Genomic DNA, 23,978 nt, shown 5'->3' with positions numbered 1-23,978 from the left:
GGGGGGTATAGGGTGGTCACACCCAGGAAGCAGGAAAATCTGCCCTTCAATAAAAGGAGAGGAGTCCCCTACAGGACTTGGCCTCTGGGCCCCCCGCCCTTCCTTCAAGTTCCAGGCCCTCAGGCATCTAAAGAAGACACCAAACATAGCTCTTCCTCCACACAGGTCTGGACCCAACCGAGAGGCTAAGATTCCGCCCCTCTCCATGGAAACACACTTCACTCAACCCTGGGTCCTGTCGGAAATGCTCCTTAGGTGGAATGAAATGAGGCTCGGGCCATTGCTTCTCAGCCATCTTCAGTGGAGACACAAGCAGCTGTCCCCATCCTTGGGACACTGCCCTTTACACAGAGACATGGAAGCAGACACTCACCCCCCCAGCCTGCCTCCCGCTGCCTGACTCACCCCGGGCTTGTCACCTTTCCTCTGACCTCTGATTTCCCAACCTTTTCAATTAGCTCTGCCACTCCACCAGCCTTGCAGGTTCTCCATCTTCACTGTTGTTCACAGCCCAGAATTGCAGGACAGCCCGGCCGGGCTGGGGTATAATTGGAGAATGACTTCCCGGCTCCTACGGCCTATAGAAGATGCCTATTCGTGCAGGGGTGTCCCGAGCTTGCTTTCTACGGTGCCTAGAGCTGCAAGCTGAGCAGAGTCCCCTGGACCCAGCCCTCCCCAGCTACTGCTTACAGTGTTGCTGTGCCTTCTCCTCTGTCCACCCCCATGTGGAATCTGGGTGAGCCAGCTTTCTCCGCCCTTGACTTTATTCAAATGATTAAATGACTCTGTCACTGCTCCCTCCTCCCCAATTCAAAATAGTCTTAGCTGAGCTTTATATAGTGCTTACTACGTGCCACTGCTCTAAGCAAGCTAATATATGTTCCTCTTTTACTCCTCTAACATCCCTATTCTGTAGGTACTACTATTATTCCTATTTAAAGATGCAGGAACTGAGCCCAGAGAAGTTAAGTGACTTGCTCGAGGTCACACAGCAAATACCTGGCAGCGCGAGGCTCTCCCTATACTGCTTCTCCTGCTCTCTCTGAGCGCTTTGCTCTTTTCCTCCAACTCCCATTTCAGAGGTGGTGAGGCCTCCCCTCCCAAGGCTGAACCCCTAACTACATGCTGCCCCGGCCTTGGGCTTTTCTTCCTAACCTTTCTCCTGGAGGCCCCCCATTTGAGGGTATTTTAAAATTGTCCTCTGCTAACTTCTCACTATTTGCCTCAGGTCTTCAAAAAAGGGAAGGGAGGGAGACAGGGAAGGAGGAAGGGAGGCAGGCCCACCATGCCCCTGTTGCTTCTCCCCTCACCCATCAGGATGCCCCTGCTTCACCCATGAAGACTACTCTCCCCAACAGCATCAGGAATTTCCTGAGTACCAGACCCGGTGCCCTGTGGGCAGGGCTGCCCTAACTACATGGCACTCTGGGACCAATTAGAAAAGAAACGGGCCCCGTCTGGGTGGATGCAGCCCCTGGGAGAGTGCGTGGCTTGGTAAGCAGGCTGGACTTCAGCAACCCACACCCATCAGCTGGATTCTTTTGGACAGTCCATAACCTGGACAGTCATACATGGCGGTCTTGGCTGTTGGCATCCTCATTTTCCTTCCTATTCTGGCCATGCTCAGCCCTGATGGCCGGTCCTCTTCCTCACTGGATACCCGACCCTCCTGCTTCCCACTGGTCCTTTGCAGTCTCCCCTGCTGCCTCTGCTTCCTTCTCCTGCACCCTGATTTTAAGAGTGGACCAAGATTCTGCCTGGGCTGATCTGATTCTGGTTCCAGGGAGGCCACCAAGGCCTCGCCTCCAGCTCCACTCCACACGGTCACCTGGCTGGAGCATGAGCACCCAAGCCTGGCTGGGCCCCCGGAACCCATCCCTCCCACCATGTTGGCCTCTCTGTACTGCCTGATTCCTAGTAATTCCTCAGTCAACCAGGCTGAACACCTTGCCTTCCCCTCTTCTTCTCCCCCAAGACCTAGTCCCAGCCATTCCTCTTTTCCTAGTCCTGCCCTTTCTTTCTGTTCCTATAGCCACCACCTAGGCTCTCATCCTTTCCAGTCTGGACCTGGGGAGCCGATCTTAACTGTCATCCCTCGGTCACTTCCTAATCTTCCTCACACCTACTTCCAGATGACACTCCAGTCTGCACTTGTCACTGCTCTGCTCAAAACCTTCCACGACTCCCCATTGCCTACAGGGAAAGAAGCTCACACTTTCAACCTGCCTTTCAGCGTCCTCCACCATATGTGCCTGACCTTCTCCAGCCTTAGCTGCTGCACCGTACCCGGGGAGAGGGCTTTGGAGCTCACTTTTGGCAGTGCTTTTCCATAGCAAAGCTCTCTGGAAGGCTGCTGGGGGGTGGGCTGGGGTGGGGAGGGGCTGGGGGAGGGGTGGTTCTGCTCTTGTCGCACTTCCCACCATACCCTGCCCCAGGCCAAGCCTTTTAATGGCCACCAGCAGCCTGACAGCTGCCCTCCTCCCTGGGCGGCCTGGATTAGAGTCCAGCCAGACTGAAAATGTGGAGGCAGGTCTTAGGGGGTGGTCAAGGGATGAAAGGAAGAGGAGCCTCTCCCAGCCTGCGAGTCACTCACCCTGGGAGACAGGCATGGCTTGGAAGCGGTTAGTGGGCCAGCGGGGGCAGCATGTTTGCAGGAGGCGTTAATCCCCATACTCCCTTAGATTTGTGCAACGTTTCAGTGTATCACTCACTTTCTGAGTGAGATGCAAGAATCATTATCACTCACCCCACTGGGAAATGAGGAAGCTGAGGCTCGTGCTGGTGAGGTGACTTGGTCAAGGTCACAGAATGTGAAATGTGTGCATCAGAGGCAGGATGGAGTTTCAGGGTGGCGGGGGGCGTCTTTCATGCCAGCCCACCTGCTCACCCCAGGCTGGACCCAGGCTTTCTGCGCAGCAGGGACCTCCCTTGCCATCCAGGGACGGGTTGGTTAGCTCTGGCACTTGGTGGGGAGCCCTGGGGGAGGGGCTCATCGTGCCCTGCTCCATTCCTGGCCCAAATTGGCACCAGCACCTGGGAAGGGCTGCCGGCCAGCCACGTGCCAGTGTTACTTTAAAAATAAACCAGGGAAGAACGTGGCTTAAAAATAACCCTGGGGATGTGTGAGGAGCTAATTACTGCCGCAGCCCCCGGTCAGGGCTTCCAGGAGCACGCCGGGGCCCATGGTTCGCTGTGCTGCGTTCCCTCTGCTCATCTCTTCCAGTTGGGGACTGTGTACCAGGCCCTCCTAGAGCAGCCGGGGGCAGACAGGGCCTCAGAATCCTGAGGGTGGAAGCTGGAGGCGGCTCTGGGCATCCTGGGCGGCCTCCCTCACCTCGGCCAGGACACGGGGAGGCGGGGGAGGGACGGGAGCACCCAGGCCGGGAGGGAGCTCCGACAAGAGTCTCTGGGCCTCACCCCTGTCTTCCCACTGGAACCAGCCAGGCTCCAAAAGGGACTCTGAAGTCCTGAGCGCCCCCTCCTTCTCTGCATGTGGTGTTGGCAGCCAGGTGGCTGCTTTTGCCGATTACATCTCCCTGTTTAGGACTCCACCTAATCATTGTAGCTGTCTCCTGAGAAGAACTCGGAGGCCCATCTTGGCCCGTCGGGTTAAGAATGCACGGCCCTCCTGGCTGCCCCCTCCTAGTTGCTTCCACAGACATCCCTGGCCTGTGAGCTCGCGTCTCTGGACCCTCAGTGCCGAGAGCGCTTGGTCTGCTGCCCAGCCAGGCCCGAGGAGCCCCCAGGCTCTTTCCCCAATGGCGGTCAGGGAAGCAGGAGCCACGCTCTCATCCTGCAGGCCAGGTTCCCGCAAGGCTCTCAGAAACTCTTGCAGATCCCCTACCTTCAGCGCATCCTGAAGCGACAGGGAGGAGGGGACACAGGGCCCAGCAGAGGACGCAGCCGAGGACAGACGTGCAGGATCAAAGAGAAAAAGCAGAGCTTTCCCGGAGGAGGGAGGCAGAGGCCAAGACTGCTGGAAGCTGACAGAAATGATCAAAGGACAAGGATGGATGGGAGGGGCGGGGGGAAAGGAGCAGCCAGGAGACGCAGGCAGAGCGGCAGTTGGGGGCAGGGGCTTTGGGGTCAGACAGGCCTGGACTCAGGGCCCTGGCTGGGTGCCCTGAGCCAATAATCTTGCTGGGCCTTGGGCCTCATTTGCATAATGGACATAATGATGACTACCTCATGGGCCTCTGCAGAGGGAGGTTTGTAAAGCATTTATGAAAAGGCCTGAAAATGGGGAGCTGGGATATTGTTTGTTCCCTCTCCTGCCTCTACTGGGATCTGGCCCCTCTGTTCCATGTCAGGCTGGTCAAATACAAAGGATGCCCTACCACTCTCTCCCTCCCATGCTCCTGGAACAAGCTGTTCAATGTAGTTACACCATGTTTTCATGGTCAATGTCTCCAGTGGGCACCACATTGCCAAACACACTGGTTGCTTCTCTGTGGTCAACTGACTTGATCTCCCAGCAGCAGCTGGCCTGGTTGACAGTTCCCTCTCTCTCAAAACAACGCCTCCTGGCCTTGGGACACTGCACTCCCCAGGTTTCCCTCCAGTGTCCTGGCAGGTCCCCTTCCTTGCTTGACCTCCCAGTGCTGGAGGAAAGGCCTGCCCCGGGCTCTTCTCTCCCATTCTCCCCTCTCCCTGGCTGATCTCATCAAGCTGCATGACTCTAAATATTATTGCCATCTGATAACTCTTAAATTTATATCTCAGCTTTGATCTCTCCCTTGAGCTACAGGCTTGTCTGTCTAGCTGCCTTCATGGATTTGTAATAAGCATCTCAAAATTAACCTGTATGTCTAAAATAAGAAGTCTGGAATCTCATCTCTTTAACAAACCTTTTACTCTCTGAATTTTATTTCCCATCTCAGTAAATGCTTACCTTCCACCCAGTTGCTCAGGTCAAAGATTACCACTGATTATTCCCTTCCCCCTACTCCCATAGCCCTCTGGCTCCCTCCTTTCCCCCAACACATACATCCTATCCATCAACAGGTCGGGCCAACTCTGTCTTGAAAACACACCCTCAATCCACCCCTCTCTACAGTCTCCACAGTCTCCACCCGAGTCCCATCCACCACCATTCTGTCTTTCAAGTTACTCAACTGCAGCCTGACGGGTCTCCCCGCTTCCCTCTTCTACTACAACCAGCTGACCTCTAGCAGCCAGAGGGAAATGGTAAAAATTTAAGTTATATCCCACCACAACCCTGCTTAAAACTTTCCAGTGGCTTCCATCACATGTAGAGTAAAATCCAAATTCTTGCCCATGACCTCCATGGCCCTGCAGGATCCAGTCCTCCCATGCTTCCGCCCTGTTGCTCAGCGTGCCGCAGGCACACTGCCCTTTCTGCTCCTGTTCCTCAAACATGTCAGCTCTGGCCTACCTGGGACTTCACATGTGCTGTCCCCATGCCCTGCCCCCACCCTGGAAGGCTCCTCCTTGATCTTTGCATTCCACAGGGCCCCCTCCCTGGAAGGCTTTCCCAGATTGCCCATCCCTCCTCTCCATCTCTCTACCCCATTCTCTTGTTTTACTGACTCCTGGCACTTGCACCATTGGGATGATTTTTTTTTTTTTGTGATCACATAATGTAGTTTATCAACTATCTGCTTCCTCTGGAATGCAGGCATCGTGAGGACCAGGGCTGAGTCCCTAGGGCCCGGAACGGTGCCCAACACATGGAAGATGCTCAGAAAAAGAAAGAAAATGGAGGAATGACTGTGTGGGTGCTGGGGGAGTGGGAAGAGTCAGGAGGCCTGAGTTTGAGGACTAGCTCTGATATCGCACTGCTGGTGGCTGGGGCAGGCCACGCCCCATCTCCCCCTGCACTCTGCCCTGGTCTCAGTCTCCTCATCTGGAAGAGAGAAGGGTTGGGCTGAATTGGTGATTCTCAAAGAATCTGAACGACGCCAAGAACTGCAGTAATGCCGTCCACTGCCGAGCTGAGCCCTTATACTGCATGAGCATGCTGGTGTCAGCACCCTGAACTGACCCCATTCCAGCCAAAGGCTGAGGAAGGTGATCGTATGCTCTGCAACACACACATATTGTGTAATGGCCCAAGAACATTTTGAGATATCAAACCATTGTGAGGACCCATGCGGCTAACTCCAGCCGCTCAGAGGTCTAGCAGGTCACTGGTCTAGGTGGGACGTTGAAGGTTGGTCCACGAGCAGGACCTTAGCTCCCAGGACCCTGGAAGCCTCTGAGCTAGCCGAGGGCCTGGATTGTAGGAACAGCCACCAGTGCACTCATCCCGGGCCAGCTCAGGTCCAGGGGCAACCTGGGAAGAAAGACTGTCTGCAGCCTCTCTCCTGGCTACCCTCCTGCCTGAAAGTGCTGGGGGGTCAGCAGGCTCTCAGCACCACTGCTCCTCCCACACCCCATCCACAGACTACTGTGGGAGCTGCCAGCTGTTAGGGGGCCCCCCTTTCTGGGTGGGAGGCTCCCGCATTCCAGCTGTCCCAGGGGTTGGGGCAGTGGACTCGCTCTGCTGATAAGCAAGGCTGCGGCCATAGTCAGAAATACTCTTTCCAGAAAGGGGTGACTTGGAGGTCCTGGGCAAGGCTCTATTCTTGGGACTGGACACAGAGGAAGTCCCTCCAGGGCTCAGCCATCATGGGGTAAAGTGGGGACAAGATTGTAATACTGGGTAGGGTGCATCTCAGGAGGGGCTGGAAGCAGAGGCCAGGATTAGGTCCTGGCAGAGCTAGAGTAGAGATGGTCCAAGCTGTAAGGGGCTCAGACATCACCAGCCCAGTCCCTTGCAGACAAGGCCAGGGTGGGATGTGACTTGCTGTGGCTCTCACAGCCAGGTAGGAGCAGAGAAACAGCAGAAGGGTCTGTGTCCCCCACTTTCCTTAGCTCAGCTGTGCTAAAACATCAGTCACAGCTCTGAGAAATGACACGTAGCCCACTGACGGTCTTAAGGGGAAGATAGGGGACGTCAGGGCCTCTTTGGTGCCCAGGGAAGACAAGTGCTTAGGAGTCTGGGGCACTGAGCTGGGCACCCAAGGGAAGGAGGGCTGCCACTGAGTTTAAGTCCAGGTTTCTCTTCCTGTGGCTCCGCCTGGAGGTAGACCAAGGACCAAGAGTAGCCCCGGAGGGTCTTCCTCTGTCTAGCCCTCATGGTGGAAAATCCACGATGCAAGTCATGCTGAAGAAGGGTCACGCTGGCTCAGCCAGGCTAGAGCCCCCAACTTTGTTCCCAAGTGAGTGATACTCACACAGCTAAGGGGGCTGACCCCCTTCCCTGGGGTCATTTGAGAGCTAAGCCATGGAGGAGCCACCTCCTGTCCCATGACCCCACTGAGACCCTCTCAGTCCCCTTCTCCTCTGGGAAGAGTGGGACCTGCCCTTCTCCTTGGGCCACCCGCTGACTCCTGGGCCCTCTGCCACCTGGCTCACCCCAGGAGCTTTGGCTTGTGAACTCCAAAGATTCTTCCTCAGCTGCCCCTTGACTGTTTCTCAAGTCCCAAGGAAACCCAGAAGGAAAATGCTAGCTGCTGGCTGGCAAGTGGCCCAGCCTCCCAAGTACAGAATGCTGATTTGAATAAGCTCTCTTCTTTCCTGTGCTTCCCAAACCTGGCTGCAGATTCCCCTCACCAGGGGAGTTTTTAAAACTCATAGCCTCCTGGGCTTAGCTCAGGCCCGGATACCCATTGCTCTGGCTCCAAATAACTACTGCTACGGGGACCAGCGTCCGACTCAGCATGCAGGGGCCATCTTCCCTGCCCTCCCCCCTGCACGCCAGGGAGCAGGTGAGTTGCCAAGTCACCCCCAACCAGGCCCTTCTCTTACTCACTGGCTGTTCTTAAGAACCATCACTCAATGCTCATTTCTAGTCTCAGGTTTCCCTCCTGTTCAAATGCATGGAACTAAGGCCACTCCATGACGACTGCCACCCCCTGTCCCCCAGCACCATCCTCTTCACCCTCCATAGGCCAACACCCACTTCTACGATGCCCCAACGTCCGGACCATCCAACCCACCTTCAGCTACGGGGGGCCAGAGCACCCCTCGGGGGGAGCTTGATTCTGGGCTTGGAAGGTCTGGACTTGACTCTTGCTTCCAGATTCACTGGCTCTGGATCACAGGAAGCGATCTTATGTTCTCAAGTCCAGTTTCTTCATTGACACCTATACCTCTGGGTTGTTATGAGGTTCAGGGGAGATACTGTGTGACCAAGTGTTTTATAAAGCGAGTGCTGGGCCTGCTTTACACACCCCTGCTCTGCTGATTGCCAGCAGCGCACCTGTGCAGGCCTGCCCTGGCCCCTCGGAGCCTCAGGGTCCTCCTCTGTAAAATGGGAATTGTAATAGTGCCGCCTTCATAGAGTGGTAATACATGTAACGGGCTCAGCCCAGAGAAACCTCCCAGTGAATGGCAGCCTTGGTTCATGACCATGGAAACTGAGGCAGGCTCTGTGGGGTGTGACGGCTTCATGTCAGGTCTAAGGTCTGGACAGAATAGGTCCAGGTGAGAACAGATCTGTTGCGTCGATCTGAGACTTGCTCCTGCCTGGAACCACCCAGCTCTGCCTGCCCCCAGGGCCCTGGGGAACTCCCCTGCCCTGGTGGGAGGACAGCACCGTCATGGGGGAGAGGGCTGCCTCCTGTCTGAAGCCTGGCATCACCCTCTTGGGGTTGTTCAACCAGGGCCTGACAGTTTGGGTCTCTGGAGAGAGCCTCCCAGATGGTCCTGTGGCCAGCGGGCTGGAATGTGCCTCTCCGGATGTTTCTGCGATGGTTATTTCTGCATCGGATCTGTGGTCAGGAGAGGCCCTGCACATTCCTGAAGAGGGACACTGAGTCCATGCCAAGTCGTGCAGCAGGGGCCTGGTGTTGTCTATGCAGAAAATGTCCACACAGCAGTGGGGGACAGTATCATCTCCTTCAGCTCAGTGCTGTCCCAGGAGGGCCTCCTGAACACCATCCATAAGCCTGGGTTTGGTCTAGGCTCCAGAGTGGATCTTTGGTCAAGAAAAGGAATCATGGAGAGGGGAGGAAGTGAAAGCACTTCCTGGGGGCTGGCTGAGGTCTGCTGGGTGACCAGGGTGGGGCTGAAGTGAGATAATCAGGATTCAGGTTGCCATTACCCTCTGGTTCAACTGGGGTCATGAGGCACCCACTAGTTCAACTGGGGTGACCCACTGGTTCAACTGGCATGATGGAGGCAGCTGGTGGTTCAGTTGGGGTCATAGGGGCATTCCATCCTGATCCCTGGTCAGGATCCAGGCAGGAGAACACAGATTGGAGTCTATCACTTCCCTCCTCCAGTTCTTGTCAAATCAAGTCCACCTGCCAGAGTCTAGCACTCAGCCCCCTCCAAGGTTGGCTCCCCCACCTTTCCTTGGGCAGACTTATGGCCCCAGCCTAACTCATGCTGCTCCCTTACCCCGGAAAGCCCTCACTGCCAATCCTCACTTACTAGAGTTCTCATTCTTCATTTACGCCTTCCTCAGGTACTACCTGCTCCAGGAAGCCTTCTCAGATCCTTATTCTGAGTTACTCCACTAGGATTTAGCATATATACCATTCAACTTGTGGTTTCAGGATTCCACCGGACTGGGGGCTCCTTGGGGAAGGATCTGGATCTTAGTTTTCTATTCTCTTGGTGCCTGGTATAGTGTCTGGCACTCAGAAGACCTCAATGATTTTTTTAGTAAACTAAAAATGAAGTTTGGTAAACCTGAAATGAAGGCTAAAGTCAGTACTATTTGGAAGGTGACCCAGAGGGTCTGGGGGTCCCCAGGACACTGATGAGTCCCACTTAGGGTACTCTAAGTCTCCAGGCTGCCTCTTTGAAGATCAAGAATCTAAGTATCTCAGGGTTGGTAAGAACCTTAAAAGTCACTTATTGCGGTCCCCAGTGTGATATATGGGTAGCGTGATGATCTTTTTGATGTGTCAACTTGGCTAGGCTAAAGCTCTGAGTTATTCAATTGAGCACTGATCCAGGGGTTGCTATGAAGGCATTTTGTAGATGTGATTAAAGTCCGTAATCAGTTGACTTCAAGTAAGGGAGATTATCCTAGATCACTTGGTGGACCTGAATCAATCAGTTGAAAGACCTTAAGAGGTGAGCCAAGGCTTCCCTGAAGAAGAAGAAACTCTGCCTGTGAACAGCAGCTTCAGCCCAAGCTGGAGAGAGTTCCAGCCTGTCCTTCCCAATGTCCTGCTGTATAGATTTCACTCACCTAGCCAGCAACTACCATCACATAAGTCAAGACATATAAGTCTATCTATCTATCTATCTATCTATATTTCCAGCTGGTTGTGTTTCTCTGATTGAACCCTGACTGGTACAGGTTACCTCTGCATCTACTTCCTCTGGGGCAAACCAAAGCCCTGCCCCAGCCTCAGAGGAAGGTCCACCAGCTCTGAGGCCATTGGCTCTGACACTCCATGACCAGATTCCTAAGGACCTTTCCAGCTCTACACAATCTTGTTCTTAAAACCACAGTCCCCACCTCATGTCTGTTCTCAGAAGTCAGGTCTCCAGGTTATTTAGGTCCTTGCTACTCAAAGTGTAAACCGCAGATCAGCAGCATTAGTGTCCCTTGGGGGCCTTGTGAGAATTATAGACTCTCAGGCCCCATCCCAGACCTACTGGTTCAGAATCCGCATTTAAACAAGATCAACCAAATCGTCAGAGATAACCATCGGAGAAGTACTAATGTAGAGAATTCCGTATTGCTGAGCTAGCCTTCTCTAGTTCCCCCTGGGGAGCACCTCCTTTGTACAAATGGGGAGACTGAAGCCCACCAGGGTAGTGCCTGTGCCGCTCATGAGTAGGGGGAAAGCAGAGAGAGAGAGAGAGAGAGAGAGAATGGTTTGTCTAAGGGGAGAGAAAGAACCCAGTTTCTAGCTCCCAGGCCAGGCTCCTGCCTTATATTCCCTGCATCCATACACTCTCTTCACAAAGGCGTCCCTGTGTGTCCCTGGAAGAGGCGGGAGTGGAAAGCAGGGTGGTAAGGAGCTGGCTTTGGTGAAGGGGGAGCGTGGGAAGTCGGCCCCGGTGTGGCGGGGATCCCAGGGGGCCATAGAACCAGGAGGACCAAAGCTGTCGTCTCCAGGTAGTAGCTGAAGCCAGCTCCGGAAATGGGAAAGTGAAGGCGTGACTGCAGCAGTGGGGACTCGGGGTGGCTCCAGGTGAGGGGCAGGTCTCCGGGAGCCACCTGGGAGCTGCCTGAGCATGGGCAGTTTCTGGACAACGGGGAAGTGTGGACAGACTGGGAGGTGGCCGCATCAGCTGGGCCGGTAACTGCTTCACGACAGGCATTGGTCACGTGCTGAGGACCAGAGCCTAACAGAGGGGTCAGGAGGGGGCCCCAGGCAAGCAGGACAGGCCGGCTGGCAGTCTGCTTTCTTCTCTATGAGCCTGGGGGTGGGGTGGTGAACAACACGGGAGGAGGCATCAGTAAACAGGGTTCCCTTCTTCTTCAATCAGAATTTTAGTTTCCACACTCTAAAATGAGAGAGGTGGAGCTAACTGATTTCTCTTTGGGCTAAATGCTCTCCCCATAGTCCTGAGGATGTGATATACTGAAGCTGAGGTCACAGCTGAGTGCCCTGCATGACCCTGATACCTCCATTGTTTGTGACATTCATATGAGAGGGACAGCAGAGCCTCCGTGGGGAGCAGGGGGCTGCACGACTCCATGAAAAGATACTTTCTACAGCCCTGGGTGTAAGCCCTGTTACTGTCATTTTACATTTGTAGGGTCCTGGGCCAATGTCTGAACCTCTCTGAGCTTTCCTTTCCTTGACCATAACAGGATGATAATGCCTGCCCTCCCAGGGTAGTTGTGGGAATGCAGGCGGTGAGAAGTGCCTCGGACAGAGCCTGACGTGTTATAGACACGTCAGTTCCCTGCATCCAAGGCAGGGGTGGGGTGGGAGAGACCCATCCTGGGTCTCTGCTGAGGTTTGCCTAAACTCATCATGATCTCAGTCAGAGCTGGGTCTCTTCCCTTGCTGCTGGCTGGCTGACGGCAGGGAAATCGTTTTTACATTTTTTTTATTACAAAATCAACTCACAGATTTACCGTTTGTGCTGCCAGCTGAAAGCTGTTTATAGCGGTGATTTGCACTACATTCATCTGTGCTTGTTTATGTTTTCTTTGAAAATACTTATTGTGTTTGTCCTGTCCCCACTGTGGCCAGGCATGTGTCTTCTATTTCTGTCCTATTCTGGCCCCACTCCCTCCATGTCTCTAGCCCCCAATCATGACGTGTGGGAACTGGACGTGCAGGCAGGAGGCATGGCAGCCAGAAGGACCTCTGATCAAATACGTCCACTTTGTGGATGAAGAAACTGGTGGTCATAGAGGACCAGCAGCTAAGTGGAACTGGAACTTTTGCCTTCTTGCTCCAATCCAGGATGGTTTCTCCTACCACTGTGCACCTCACTCTCCCTGATTGGTCTGCTGCAGGGTCTGCCTGCTCAGAGGAGGGAGCATTGCCCCTGAGCTTGGATGTCAGGCAGACTCTAGGCATGAGTGAGGATCTGGGAAGCCTGGGGTGGGGGAGTGAGATTAGGAGGATAAAGGGAAGGGTGTGGCAGCCTCTGGTCCCCAATCCCACTGTCCCCACCTGTTAGGAAGGAGTAGAGGTGCTGTGGTCATAGTAATCCTTGGGAAACAGAGCCGTTCCCTTCTGTAGGGAAAGTGACAATACATGAGAAATAATAACACTTAAAATTGTAGATACTGTTTATTAAGTACATACTCTGTACCAGGCACTTCTTTTACATTATCCCATTTAATCCTAGGAGGCAGATATTATTCTCCCATATAGTAAATGACAAAGCAAGTTCAGAGAGACTCAGTAACTTGTCCAAAGTGACACAACTAGGAGCAGGCGGTGGAGGTGGCGAGTGGAGAGGGGGGTTGAGTGATGAAGCCAGGCACTCGGGCTTCTAAGCCAGCACCCGTGTTCATATGCCACCCTCAGGAAAGGCTGTACAGTTGAAGCAGAGGGGTGGTCTGTGGGCAGCGAGGAAGGAAATACTGACTGAGAGTGGATGGTGGGACCGTTTCAGGCTGGACTGCCTCTCCATCCCCCAGGAACTCAAGAGAGTACTGGGAACAGCCGAGGGATAAGCGGACGGAGGCCCTGGTGCTAAGAGCAAAGTGGGGGTCATGAGGAAAGCAGGCTGGGGTGATGGAGAGATCTTTAGTCTAGGCACCCAAAGGGTTGTACCTGCGACTTGCTGTGTGAATTTAGGCAAGTCACTCACCTCTCTGGATGTTTGGATGGCTGCTACTGTCCCCTTTCACTTTTTATTTGAGGACTCTGGGATTTTGGCGGGTGGCAGGTCACTTCTATACTTTCCTCCTTCTTAGAAAGATGTAAGAAATACAAGTTCCCCCATGAACTACCTGCTTGAATTCACAACCTAAGGATTCCCAGGCCATGTGGTGGGCGATGGGAGCCTGTGCTCTGCTGGAAGCTGGGGAGAAAGCAGAACAGAAGGTTTTCTGTCCCAGCTCCATCAGCTTAATCATCACCTGGCCTCTTGTTGACTTAGAGCCACAAGGAATCCAGGGACCTGCGGTGGGAGAACGGGCACCTGTGAGCCCATGGCAGTCTCCGGGAGGGCCTGGTGCTGGGCACAGCTGTGGCACGTGGTCTGGGTTGGTCAGGGGCCAGGGTGCAGGGGAGCAGAGGCTGGCTGTAGCGTGCTGGAGCCAGAGGCCCTCTCTTTCTGGGGAGGGTTTTGCCAGAGGAAGAGACAAGCCTTGGCTACTTGGCGTCCCCAAAGTACAAGGGTCTGGGCTGGGTTCTTGAAGTAGAGAAAGAATTGGTAAAAAATACAGGGCATGGGACTCAGAAAGGCTCCACTGAATCTATACTTTCAAGTCACAAGGCCATGGTGAGTCATTTACACTCAGAGCCTTAGATTCCACCGCTGAAAAATGGGGATAATAATGCCCATCTTGAAGGGTTGGGGAGAGAACTGAATGGGAATATAAATGAAGTGTCTTGTATACAGCCTGCCAAAGAGTAGTTAATAAATGGTGGCTGCTATTAGTATTGTTGCCGTTGCTGCTGTTAATAATAGTAATAAATAAAGAAGCAGTCTGCACAAGTGGAAGGAGCGGGGGCCTGCGAGTCAGGTTTGACTATCCTATTCCCATCACCTCTTTGGTTCCTTCTCGGTAAGAGGAGGGGGTGGCACCAGCTGATCTCAAGGCCCTTTCCTGCTCTGACAGCCTCCAGGCTATGAATAGATGTGGCTGGGGCCCCGGAGGAGCCTAATGACTCAACAGCTAGAGAGGTTAAGCCTTCCCAAAAAAGAGTTTCCCTTTGCATTTGATGAACTTAGGGCCCGACAAAGGAAGGGTTTCCTGTCTGGAAGACTAGGGACAAGGGAGCTGGAGGAATCCTCGCAGTTAGCGGAGACTGTGATTTACCAGGTGAATGACTAACTCAGACCCTGCTGACCCTCAACCAATCAGGGCTGCCCATGAGCGCCCTGCAAGCTGGCATGATTGAGCACGTCTTGGCCATGCCAATCCTGGCTGGCTTTGGGCTTCACAGCATATGGAGGCAGAGGAAGCAGCCAAGAAACCAGCAGGGGAAGGAACACTGGGCTTAGAGTCAGAAGTCCCTGCTTCTTACTCTAACTAGCTCCACTGCTCACCAGCTGCATGACTTTGAGGGAGCCCCTTCCCCTTCCTGAGCCTCCATGCCTTCATCTGTGCAAGGGAGCTAACAGTACCTGCCCTGGCAACTTCCCTGAGCGATGAAGGCTGAGACTCAAGAAATGAGATGAAAGCGCATTGTGATCACTAAGGCACTGAATGAACAGGAAATTTTGTCATTGTTCTATCCCGAAGGGACTCCCAGTCTCTCAGGAGACACATTTGGGTCCCCAAAGGGGTCAGGTGGACACAGACTGCTGCCTTTGGGTTTTGGGTCAAGATCAGTCTAATATAGGGCCCTTTCCAACCATCTGATCACAGCCCAGAGAGGTGTTTCTTAGATCTGAGCCCATATGGACAGCTCCCAGCCAGGTGTCATAGCCAGAGTGAGAGGTGACAAAAAGCCAGTGATGGTTGGGTGGGGCAGAGTGGGCAGTGCCCGTCTAGGGCCCCCACAGAGCTAGGGTGGTTCTTTGATGCTCTCTTTCCTCTTGCCAAGCTCCTTATAAATAAAAAAAATCATCAGAACCACACTCTGTCTGCCTCTACCCCCAGCTTTTAGCATCCCTCTTGGTGAGGACTACAAGCACTTTGGGAAACGGCAGGGATGGAGGGGAAGGATGATGCCGTCTCACTTCTGCACACCTTAAACCCATCAGTAGCATTCTCTGAGTGCTCCTGTGTATTGCTGGGTACTGTGCCGGCACTGGGAGCACAGAGATGGGAACCACAGGGCCCTGCCCCCACAGAGGTTAATTACACCCCCTGTGGTTAAAGAGACAAAATACACCCCCTGAAATGTAAATAGCTGTGCAAAACAGCCTACACTGTGTCACTCAGCTGGTCTTGACAGTAAGTCCTGCAGGCATCCACAGCCAGTGGCCTGGGATGGTCTGGCAGACTTCAAGGAGGAGATGGGATTTGAACCAGACCTGGAAGGTTAGCTTGGACAAGATAAATAGAAGACAGAGAAAAAGGCATGCCAGATACGCACACTTCAGGTGTTCTCAAGGGACAGTTGGGCTGCAGTGGAGAGATCATGTCAGTAAGAAGTGAGAAATTAAGTTGGACATAGAGATTGAAGCCAGGTATGAGGTCCTGAAAATTTGGGATGAGGAGCATGGATTTATGGATTACATGGGCAGCAGGGGGGCATTGAGGGCTTCTGAGAAGGGTATTGGTATGGTCAGAGCTGTGCTTTGGGGAGATTCTTTCTGGCAGCCTTATCCGCGGGAGCTTGCCCTGAAGGGGAATGAGGCTGGAGGCAAGGAGGTCAGTTGGGTGGTTACTGTGGAGCTGGGGACCAGGGTACTGAGAAAGATGGGGGCACACACCAAGGGCGAGATGTGTGGGGAGAGAGGGAGGGAAGGTCTAAAGATCTGCAGGGCTCCTGAAACCCTGGCAGGTGGCAGGGAGGTGGGAGAGGGGAGGAGACGCTGGACAAAACCCAGTCTGGTCCTTCCCAGGAAAGCAGGCTCCTCTTTGGGCAGACCTGAGTCTGACCATCCTGCACTAAACTCACAGCATCAGCAGGACCCAGAGGTGCCCCCACTTGGGCCACATCCACTCCTGGGGTCCTTTTCATCATCTTCCAGAAACCACATAGCATAGCTGCCTGCGGTCTCCAGAGAGCAGCGGAATCTCGGGACAATCCTGCAGTGGACAAACTGCAGGGACGGCGTCCAGTACTGCCTTTTACCCCTCTCGGCTCCTGTTGACTCCCAGGAAAACACTGCCATCTTGTCATGGGCTATGCCAAATGGCAATGAGCCCATGGGAGCTCAGCCAAGGCTAGGAGGAGGACCAGGGAGAGGAGAAGGAATGGGAAAGATGGAGGAAACAGCTTCTGGAGGCATCCTAGTGAGCTCTGGGGGAAGGTGGGCTGGGAGCACATCAGGACCCGGAGGAGCCCTGGAGATCATTTCAGCCAAACCCTCATTGTCTGGAGGTGAACTTGAGACTCGGGCAGGGGAAGGGACTTGCCCAGTGTCATACAATGGGACAAGTAACGGAGCTGGGCTGGAATTATAGTCTTGGGAGTGGGTAAGGTGTTTAGTCCTGTTTGAACACCTGAATAGCACACCAAGGGCCTCACTGGAGATTCTTTCTTGGATACCCACTTGTGCGCTTTGTGTGTGTGCCTGTGTATGTCCTGTGTGAGCTTGCGTGTGTACCTGTGTGTGCACCTGTGCCTATACTGTGAGAGAGTCTGGGTGTGTATGGCCTCCTACACTGAGGTCTGCCCTGGCTGGAAGAAGAGAACTGGGGCCATTCCTGTGAGGTGACTGTTTTCCTGGGACAGCAGTAAAGAAGGCAGACAGGGCTGGATCTGGCTTCCAGCACCAGCTCTGCTGCCCTAAGAAAATTAAAGGCACTGGCTGGCAGAGCCTAAACTCCTGGCGCTGGGCACACACGTGCACGCAGACACGCACACACACACACACACACACCCCAAGAAGTACTCCTAGCCACAGTTACGGAGTGTTCCAGGCACCCAGAGCGGTCCCGTGTGCCTCAGAGTGTGCCAAGTACCTGCATCCACACGTCTCCCTGAAGCCCCAGTCGGTGTAGACACGCTGGGGTCCGGGAGCCGATCTGCAAGGACACGGAGGAGTCGAGCGTTCCCTACCACTTATACTCGGCGCCCTGCTCCAGGGCCTGGCGCGGCCACACCCCTCCTCCCCAGCCGCCGCCCGTCGCTCCTGCCCCTCTCACACACTTCAAGAGTCCCCTGGGGCCCTCTCGCAGCCTGGCAGGGACAAGTTAGGGCTGGCCCTGCTGGAGAGTCAAGTCCGGAGCCAGGATTCGACGCCTCCCCCGAGCCCTGTCCCTACGGAGCAGACACGTCAGGCTGAACTCGGGTTTCTGGGAGCGCGGGGTTCGGCGCCTAGACCCTCTCCGGGTGAACCCCCCAGCCCCAGCCGGCTCCGGACTACCCCAGAACCCGGCGCCCGGCCCCCGGGTCCCCGCCCCCCGCCCGGCGAGTAGTTACCGATGGTGGTGATGACGGTGATGGCGAAGTAGAAGGAGCCGGCGAAGCGCCACTGCACGCCGGCCTTGTGCGGCTTGAGGCGCAGCACGACGCGCTCGAGCTCCTCGTAGCCGCCCTGGCTGAGGTTGTAGCGCGCCCGCAGCTCCTGCTGCCGCAGCTCCAGCCGCTGCCGCTCGATCATCTCTGGCTCCGACTCGAGCGCGTCGAAGACCGCGGCGCCCACCAGCAGGTAGGTGAATGTGCACACGATGAGCGCCAGCGTGCGCACGTTCTGCCGCTTCATCGTCCCGCCCGGGCCGCCGCCGGCCCCCCGGCGCCCCCGGCCCGCGCCCCGGCCCCGGCCGCCGCTGCTGCTGCCCCGGAGGCGGCCTGGGGCATGGCTGCGCTCGCTGCTCCCCGCGCCGGGCACCCACTCCGCGCCCCGGGGCCGCAGCCGCCAACGCCGCCGCAGCCGCCGCCGCCGCCGCCGCCGCCGCGGAGCTGTCCCTTCAGCACCACCCACCGCCCTCCTCCGCCCGGCCCCGCTCCCGCCCCCCGCCCCCCGCCCGCAGGCCGCCTCCTCCCGCCAGCCCTCCCGCCCAGCCAAATAAGGACTGGGGAGACGCGCCGAGGGAGGGAGGAGGGGGGGCTGCCGGAGGGGGAGGGGAGGGGGAGCGACGGGAGAGCAGCGGAGAGACCGGGCAGGACAGAGAGCGAGAGAGAGGGAGAGACCCAGACAAAGATAAGTAGGCAGAGAAACGCATATAACTACAGAGGAAGAGAGAGAGAAGAAGAGTCAGAAGGGGGTGTGACAGACAAGGAGATAAAACCAGAGGTAGACTCATAGACACAGAAAAAAGAAGAGGCAGGCAGAAAAATACAGAGCGAGAGAGGCACAGAGCGAAAGATGGAAACAGAAAGAGCCGCAGGCGAGAGACACAGAGACCTGGATAGCTGGAGATAAACCGACGACACAGAAAAAGAAAAGCAAGGAAGGGGAAAGGAACTGGGCCAATCAAGCCTCTAGGCCACCCCACCTTCATCCCTCCACCCAAATCACAACAGGCTGTAGCTGGACAGGACCTCGGGCCTTGCTGTCCTGCCCTTTACGATGTGGATGAGGAACCCGAGGCACAGAGAGGTCCAGTGCCGCGCAAGGGCACACAGTGGGTTCGTGTCAGCGCTTGGACTCAGCCAAGCTTTCCCTCCTCCCAGGCCCTAGGCCCTCCCCTGTGCCAGGCTGCTGGCTGTCTCAGAAATAGGAGGGCACAGTTGTGGACCGGGCACACACAGGCCAACCCCCAAGGGAAAGCCCTGCTCTCGTGAATTGTGTCCCTTCCTAGGTCAGCACAGCTCCTGGGACTGGCTGAGGAAGCACAGGCTGGTAGCCTAGGCCACTAGCATCCAGTCCTAGGGTCTCCTGTTCTGCTCCCCAGGGGCCTTCGCGGACAGGCCTGACATCTAGGGCCCCTGTCCTGCACCAGCTGGCCAGGCTGGGCTTGCGCCGGGCTGCCAGGGATAGCACTGGACACCACCACGGGGCATCCCAACAGAACTGGGATCTAACAGAAATAGGGTGGGTGGCGGAGGGGCCCAGATCAGGAGCCTCGCCGACAAACTGGAGGAGCCAGCAGACCTCCTCCTACGCCTCAGTTTCTTCATCTGTCAACATGGTGCAGTGGTGGCGAGGACGGCAGGCTGTGGGGCGTCATCGCCCCCTCGGAGTCTTGCTTCCTTATCTCCTCGATGAGGTGCCACAGCAGATGATCCCACAGGCCCTGCTTAACTCCAAACAACTCCAGACTTGGATGGGCTGAGTGAGCAGAATGACTGGAATGCAAATTCCACTGCCAGGGAGGGTCAAAAAGTCTTTCACAGGACCCTGGTATGGGCCATGGGGAGAGACATGGGAGAGGCCCCAAGACCTCTGAGGGTGGGCTCAAGAGGCAGCCAGCCAGAAGCAGGAGCACCATCTGTCCACATCCTGGGCTGACCTGTCACTGCCAGTCACTACACTGCTTCTCCCAGGAGTGCCCCCAACTCATCCCTTTCTTCCACCATTCATTCAACAAGTATGTATCAAACATCTGCCTTGTATCAGGCGAGGCACGTTACATTCATTAGCTCTAGTCTTTACCACGATCCTGAAAGGAAGAGATGGTTATGTCCATTTTATAGATGTAGAAACTGAGGCTAAAGGCAATACAGAGAATCCCCCAAGGGCATTCTGCTGGGAAGAGAATTCCATCTGCCTTCCAAGCCCGTCTTCTTCTCCATAATGACTCCCCGAGCCTTCATTTATTTTCACTGTAAATGGGATAGCTAATCACACTAGCTCTTGAACAGATTGTTGTAAGGGATCAAAGGGGGTGACATACATGTAAGTCAGACAATATGAGGTTCTATAACAACTTCTTCTCCCCTAAGACTCAGGTCTTTGACCAGAGCCTGCTGGGAAAGCCTTGACTGGTGGCACTTTGTCCCCCCACCCCCTCAAAGGTCTTTGGGTTGTGTCAGATTCTTTCATCCGCCACAAACTTTTGGTCCTGCCCCTTTGGCCATGAACTCAGCCTGTTGCAGGCTTTCCCTCTTGGCATCCTGCGGCTCTTTGGAAGAAAAGCACTGCCTTTCCTGGCTTCCCAGGGGTGCAGGCTCAAGTTAGGTTCTGTGTTCCTGGCCACAGTCACCCCAGAAGCCAGTTCCCCCGAAGCCAGTCTAGGGGAGCAAGTGGCTCTCTAGCCTGGTTTTCAGTGTGAAAGGCTATGTATGTGTCCAAGGTCTGTTCACCTCTGGCTACCAGGCCAGACTGCTGTGCAGACGAAAGGTGATATTATGAGTGAAAGAGCTTTGGAAAAGGGAAAAAGCTCTCTTTAGGGGCAGGGCATTTATTATTAATAATGATGATGCTTGTTCTCACAGCACTTCAGAACTGGAAAGACCTTTAGAGATCATCTAGCCCAACCTTCTCACATTACAGATGAGGAAACTGAGGCCCAAAGAGTAAGAAGGGTGTTGCCCAAGGTCACAAAGCGAGTGGGAAGTCCAGGACTCACGTGCCATGGCTGGGGTCTTTCCTATTATCTCTCATTATGTCTGAGATCAGGACACCAACTAGCAGGGGAGCACAGTGCCCTTGGAGCCCAGGAGGGCAGCCTGGGTCTCCTCCTCCTACCCCTCCTCCTTCCCTTCTCTTAAGGAGGGGGGACCAGTGGGTGTAATTGCACGGGTGCCAGTCAAGTTTTCTGAGTAACCCCCAGGCAGGAATCGCATTGGCCAGCCCTCGACCTGGGTGGGATGGTGCCAAAAGCCTGGAAGCCTATCCTGCTCCCTTCTGTCCAGGACTTCCAGGACCTGCCTGTACCTCACCACCCGCCCCTCCATGGGGATGCCCCACCCTCTGCCCAAGGCCAAGTGTCAGAAAGCACCTCTGTCAATCCTGTCTGTTATAAACGATAAAAACTGCTCAGCTGTGGCTTCTCCAAATTCTTGTATTTTTTTAAATCCATTGGTGACTCCAGGGGAGGAAGCTTTGGGCCAGTAAGAGAGAGATTTTTTTTACATCCTTCAAATCATTACACTGGTCAGCCTTCTGTGCAAGGATTTTCTGAGATCCTGTCCGGTACAGAGAACACAGGGTGGAGAGTTGGGAGGCCTGGGCTGGGGTCCTGGCTCTGCCACCTGCTTGCTGTGGGCCAGTCACTCCTCCCGGGGCCTCGGTTTGCACAGCCATAAATGGAGGGGTTTGGATCAGGGCATGTCTGTTCCCTTCATTTATAACATCCCATGACCTTCCTGGCTTGCTTCTGCTCCCCCAGTTCTTCCAAGAATCAGGTGAAAAGAGAGTATAGTCACTGCTTTTAAGACTTTAGTTTGTGAGGAAAAGGACACAGTCTAAGTTAGGATAAATGGTACAGAATTTAATTATCATTAGTTGCTGCATATTATTATGTACTAAGCATCATACACATACGATTTTACAGGTATTTTTTATTGGAGTATAGTTGATTTACAATGTTGTATTAGTTTCAGGTGTACAGCAAAGTGAATCAGTTATACATATACATATATCCACTCTTTTTTACATTTTTTTCCCCATATAAGCCATTACGGAGTATTGAGTAGAGTTCCCTGTGCTTATTTTCCAGTTTTATATTCCACTCCGTTCCTCTCTAAGCTCTAGACACATCCAAGTACTTTTGTGCTTCACTCCTGGCTCACGTGGCTCCCATCAGCTGGGATGCTGGTACCTCCTCAACCTCTCCATTTTCTATCTATCGAACTCCTATTCAGGCTTCAAGACCCAACTCAAAGGCCACACCCTCAATGAAGCATTCCCCAGTTGCCTCCAATCAGAATCACTGGCTCCTTTGGGCCTCCACAGCACCCTGTCTAAGCTTCAACTCAGTAGACATTCCCCCTGCCTCGCTGACTCATTACCTTCTCCGGGCAGAGACCCTTCTTACTCATGGTGCACCTCCCGCAGTGGGAGCACCGTGCTTTGCACATCAGAGCCGCTTCCTTGGGTACTCGGTACACAGTGAAGACCTTAAAGCATCCTCACCTGCTGGGATGGAGACCAGCAGTGTCAGTGAGGCCAGGGACCCAGACAGCAGAGCCTGTGGGCAGAAAAACCCGGGCAAGCCTTTTCTGTGACACATTGCAGATACTGCAAAGGCTGGAGCAAGCCCTGCCTCGTTGAGAAGAAGAGGATAAAGATAAATTTGAGAGTCTGAAGGCCTGAGAAAGTCAGTGGGGAGAGCACTGAACTGGGAGTCCAGGTCCAGGAGCTTGGTCCCAGTGCTGCTGCCAGCTACCGACCAGCTGGTGGACTCGAGGAGTCACTTCGTCTTTCTGTGCCTCGGTTTCCTTTTCTATAGGGTGAAAGGGTGGACTATCTTGAAAAGTCTCTTCTCACTCTGACATTCCGTGATGTTAATGAGAGGCCTAGCCCTGTGATTAGCAATGCTCATTCTACAACAGCCAAGAATGTGGTCTGACAGATGAGGGGCACAGAGGCCTCTCTGTCCCTCACTTTCTAGCCCTCCTTTATTGGCCAGTTTGGCTGGAAGATGGGGGCAGGAGGTGGTGAGGTAGGGGGAGAAAGGGCTGACCCCTAGTCAGACAAGCTGGGGTTCAAATCCTGATTCTATCAATGACTAGTTGGACCAGAGCTTGCCGTGAAATTCTGGTCCATCCTGGCTGGACGAGGCCATAAGCTCCTGGAGGGCAGAGATAAGGTCTTAGTCATCTCCGCGCTCCACAACACTTGGTACAGCACCTGGCATAGAAGGCGCTCTGGTAACACTCCTCCATTCGTTCCAGTAGCCCTGGCTGGGCTAGGTGGGTTGGCAGGGCCTGGAGCCCCTGGTTTGCTGTAGGGAGGAGTGTCCAGGGCCATCTCAACATCAAGCCAGGGGCAGGCCTGAGAAGGGGGAGGGGCCCCGCGGGCCCAGGAGCTGCAGCAGAGAGGGAAGTGGCTGACACGGAGAGTTGCCCCAGGGATCCTGGCCTACGAGGGCAGGTTGATTGGATTCAGGGCACTTAGGGTATGACTGAGGTGTTTCTTGGTGTGCCTCTGTAGGGAGAGGCATGGAGGATTAGTCTGGATTTACAGAGCATAACCAGTCCAGCGCAGCCAGCTTGCGTTTGTCAAGAGTCACTATTTATTTAACATCTCAAGCCCAAACCAAACACAAAAGGCAGCTGTTCACAAAGGAGAGGCTCTGCGAGCTGTTGGGGGAAGAGCACTACCCCTGGACGTGGACACCTGGCTCTGTTCTCAGTCCTGCCCCGATGGGCTGGGTGACAAGCTCAGAACACAGACTTGGGTGCCCTGCTAGTGACAGTGAGAACCAACTGGTCTTCATGGAGTTGCCATGGGGAACGGGCTTGCTCCCTTCGTTAGCAGAAAGCCTTAGTCCAAAGTCTGCACCTAGCTACCACATTGGACGGATCCCTTCCCATAGAGACGATCGCCTTGGTGGCCTCCCTCTCTGACTCTGAATACAGCGTGGAGATGAGCATCCTCGTGTGTGTCCTTAAGGACCTGCAGGGAATTTCCACTGGGACGCATACCCAGAAGTGTCACAGTGCTTATGCCCACTGCATGGCACCCAACACCGCCGGGCTGTCCTCAGCGTGGCTGGCTTGGTTTTCACTCTCCCTGGCGGTGCGTGAGTTGGTCTGCGGTCTCCTCACTGACACTGGTACGATCCACTTTTCTATTTTTGCCACTTGTATGTTTCACTATTTTCTACTAATTTCCCCTTTTCTCTCCCTTTCCCCTCCCCTACATTACTGGCGTCTTAGGCAGGCCAGCAGGTGATGTCAAAGCGAGTTCTGGGA

The 23,978-nt window shown here is 54.6% G+C and overlaps 1 protein-coding gene across 1 annotated transcript in view; it reads right to left on the bottom strand.

Annotated features, from left to right (window-relative positions):
• Positions 1 to 17,937, bottom strand: part of KCNK3 (potassium two pore domain channel subfamily K member 3) — a 38,576-nt gene extending 20,639 nt beyond the window's left edge. The window contains exon 1 of the mRNA XM_060117286.1: positions 17,655 to 17,937. Coding sequence (XP_059973269.1) covers positions 17,655 to 17,937 — 283 coding nt within the window. The remainder of the gene's footprint in view (positions 1 to 17,654) is intronic.
• Positions 17,938 to 23,978: the final 6,041 nt, after the last annotated feature.

The sequence above is a fragment of the Mesoplodon densirostris genome, chromosome 14 (assembly GCF_025265405.1).
Source record: "Mesoplodon densirostris isolate mMesDen1 chromosome 14, mMesDen1 primary haplotype, whole genome shotgun sequence".
Lineage (NCBI taxonomy): Eukaryota > Metazoa > Chordata > Mammalia > Artiodactyla > Ziphiidae > Mesoplodon > Mesoplodon densirostris.
Note: the sequence above shows the minus strand (reverse complement) of the source record. Positions and strands in the feature narration are given on the sequence as shown.